General features: G+C 51.6%; 1 protein-coding gene across 1 annotated transcript; it reads right to left on the bottom strand.

Moving 5' to 3' along the window:
- Positions 1-338: 338 nt before the first annotated feature.
- On the bottom strand, positions 339-1,996 carry Ndn (necdin, MAGE family member). The gene has a single exon (XM_051148659.1). The coding sequence runs from the start codon at positions 1,862-1,864 to the stop codon at positions 887-889; it is 978 nt and encodes a 325-aa protein (XP_051004616.1). The 5' UTR covers positions 1,865-1,996; the 3' UTR covers positions 339-886.
- Positions 1,997-2,256: the final 260 nt, after the last annotated feature.

Here is a 2,256-nt window from a genome sequence, read left to right as displayed (position 1 = left end):
AAGTGCCCGCCAAAGATAAAAAAAAAAAAAAAAAAAAAAGGAGCAGTCGCTCCATAATACCTATTATTACTCCCATGTGGCGTGATGTTATCATGCCTTTCTTGTTGGTTATTACACCTTTTATGTGACCAAGTGTTTGAATCACCGTGAGCTTCATAAAAACACAATAAAGCTGTAACCTCCCGAGGGGTCATGTGTTGTGGTGTCTCATCCTGTTAGAGGAACACTATTTGTTCAGGCTGTAATTAGGGACTCTTTCTCGCCTCCACCCTTTCCCGTTCCCCATTTCAACAAAATACATGCCCCATCCACCCCCAAAAATTATTTCACAGGCTCTTTAATGCTCACTTTAAAGTTTATTTATGGTGGGGTTGTATACATGTTTAGTAAAGTGTGCTAAGTGCCTACACTGAGAACATTCCAGTTAAAACCAGTCCATTCCACATGGATGCTTCCAGTGCCAGTTGAGGTCATATGGAGAGGGGCCTTGACCTTTCCCTTGGCCAAGTCTGTGTTGCTGGTGAGTCCTGCTAACTCTCCAGGGCCTTCAGTGTTGATACAGACCATCAGTCCCATACAAAGAACAAGATAAACAACATCTCAATGCATTTCACAAGTTTAGCACAGCACATCTCTTGTACAAAAATCCAAGAAAGCACAAAAGTGAAAGCACCAACCTGCTTACTCATAACACACATGCACAAAATCTTACATAAAAGTACACAAATGAATACATTGCATTAAAAAGTATAAAAGCACTGTAAGGGAAACTTAAAAGTTATACATGAAATACTGCACTGTGAATCTGGAATACTCTAATGACCCAACCCCACCCTTACACAGCCCTAGTATGGGTCAGAAACTATCAGTGTGCCCCTGGACCTTTCTAGTCCTCAGAGACACTGCTGCGGGGGCAGTGGGCAGCAAGATTAGCCTCCCGCAGAGCTCTGGCTTGCTCCAGAGCCTCTCTGTATCTGGAAGGCCAAGCCTGGGGGTCTTTCTTGAAGACCCTGGCCAGGAACTCCATGATCTGCATCTTGGTGATTTCACGGTTGGCTCTGGACCCCCAGAAGAACTCGTACTCGGGAGGTTCGATGTGGGGCACACGCTGGTACTTCAGGTAATTCTGCTGGACGAACTCCTCGGTGATAATCTTCCTCACATCCCCAAAAGTGGAGTGCTTCTTCCAGGGCCTCAGGCCCAGGATGCGCAGCACGTTCCAGACGGCACCCTCTCTGGCTCCGCGGCCCTTCACATAGATGAGGCTCAGGATCATGAGCAGGAGGCCTGTCATGGGCATACGGTTGTTCAGCGCCACCCTGTCCAGCTCCTCTGGGCTGAGTGCTTTGACAAGGGCAAACTCCATGGTGTGGAGATTGGTCAGCCTCAGGTGCAGCCCAAAAACTCTGGCGAGGATGAGGCTGGTGCGCCTGAGGATGCTTCTGCACCATTTCTTGTAGCTGCCCATGACATCCTTCACCATGTCTGGAAACCAGAGGACCATCCTTTTCTGGTCCTTCACCAACACGTACCACATGAGCTCGTGCGCCTTCTGCACCAGCTGGGCCGCGGCTGGCGGTGCTGGGATCGCCCGGGCTGGGCTCTGGGGCTGGTGGGCGCGGCCCTCCTCGGCAGCCTGCTGCAGGATCTTAGGGTCAACCTCTTCGAACCTTTCTGCGGGTGGCGGAGAGGCCTGGGGGGCTGCCATCGGGCCTTCGGGAGCGCTTGGTGGCCCTGCAAGGTTTGCGGCCAGAGACGCAGGAGAAGGGACCCCCACCGGAACCGCAGGGCTGTCATGCACCTGGGAGTTGGGGACCTCGGTGGCAAAGTTAGGGTCGCTCGGGTCCTTGCTTTGTTCCGACATCTCGGTACCTTCTGATCGGAGCAGGACCGCTGCGACTTGGAGCTCTTGGAGCTGACACTCCCTAGGTGGACACTCGCAGAGGAAGTGCGCGTTAGTGAGCACTCCGCCTTCCGCACAGCGGGTCTGGCGGGGCGGGGCGGACATGATACTGCGCATGCGTTCCAGAAAGCCAGCAGGGTGGTAGGGCTGGGTAAAAGTAAAGAAGCAAAGCCCAACCGCTGGGGTCTGAGGGAGGGTACCATTAGACTAATGAGAAAGATCTCCAGGTCTCCCCTATGGTCCAGGGATGGATGGTGGTTGGGGAAGAAGAAAGTTTAAGGAGAAAGATGTAGCTGGGATGTTGAAGTCAAGTTAGAATACACTAGTTTATACAAAATCAAGTTAAGTATGAT

Source organism: Acomys russatus, chromosome 7 (assembly GCF_903995435.1).
Source record: "Acomys russatus chromosome 7, mAcoRus1.1, whole genome shotgun sequence".
Classification (NCBI taxonomy): Eukaryota; Metazoa; Chordata; class Mammalia; order Rodentia; family Muridae; genus Acomys; species Acomys russatus.
The sequence above is the reverse complement of the archived record's forward strand: the minus strand, read 5'-3'. Positions and strand labels throughout refer to the sequence as shown.

Excerpts from the sequence above, each read along its gene's own strand:
- Ndn (XM_051148659.1), bottom strand. The coding sequence starts at position 1,864 with ATGTCGGAACAAAGCAAGGACCCGAGCGACCCTAACTTTGCCACCGAG.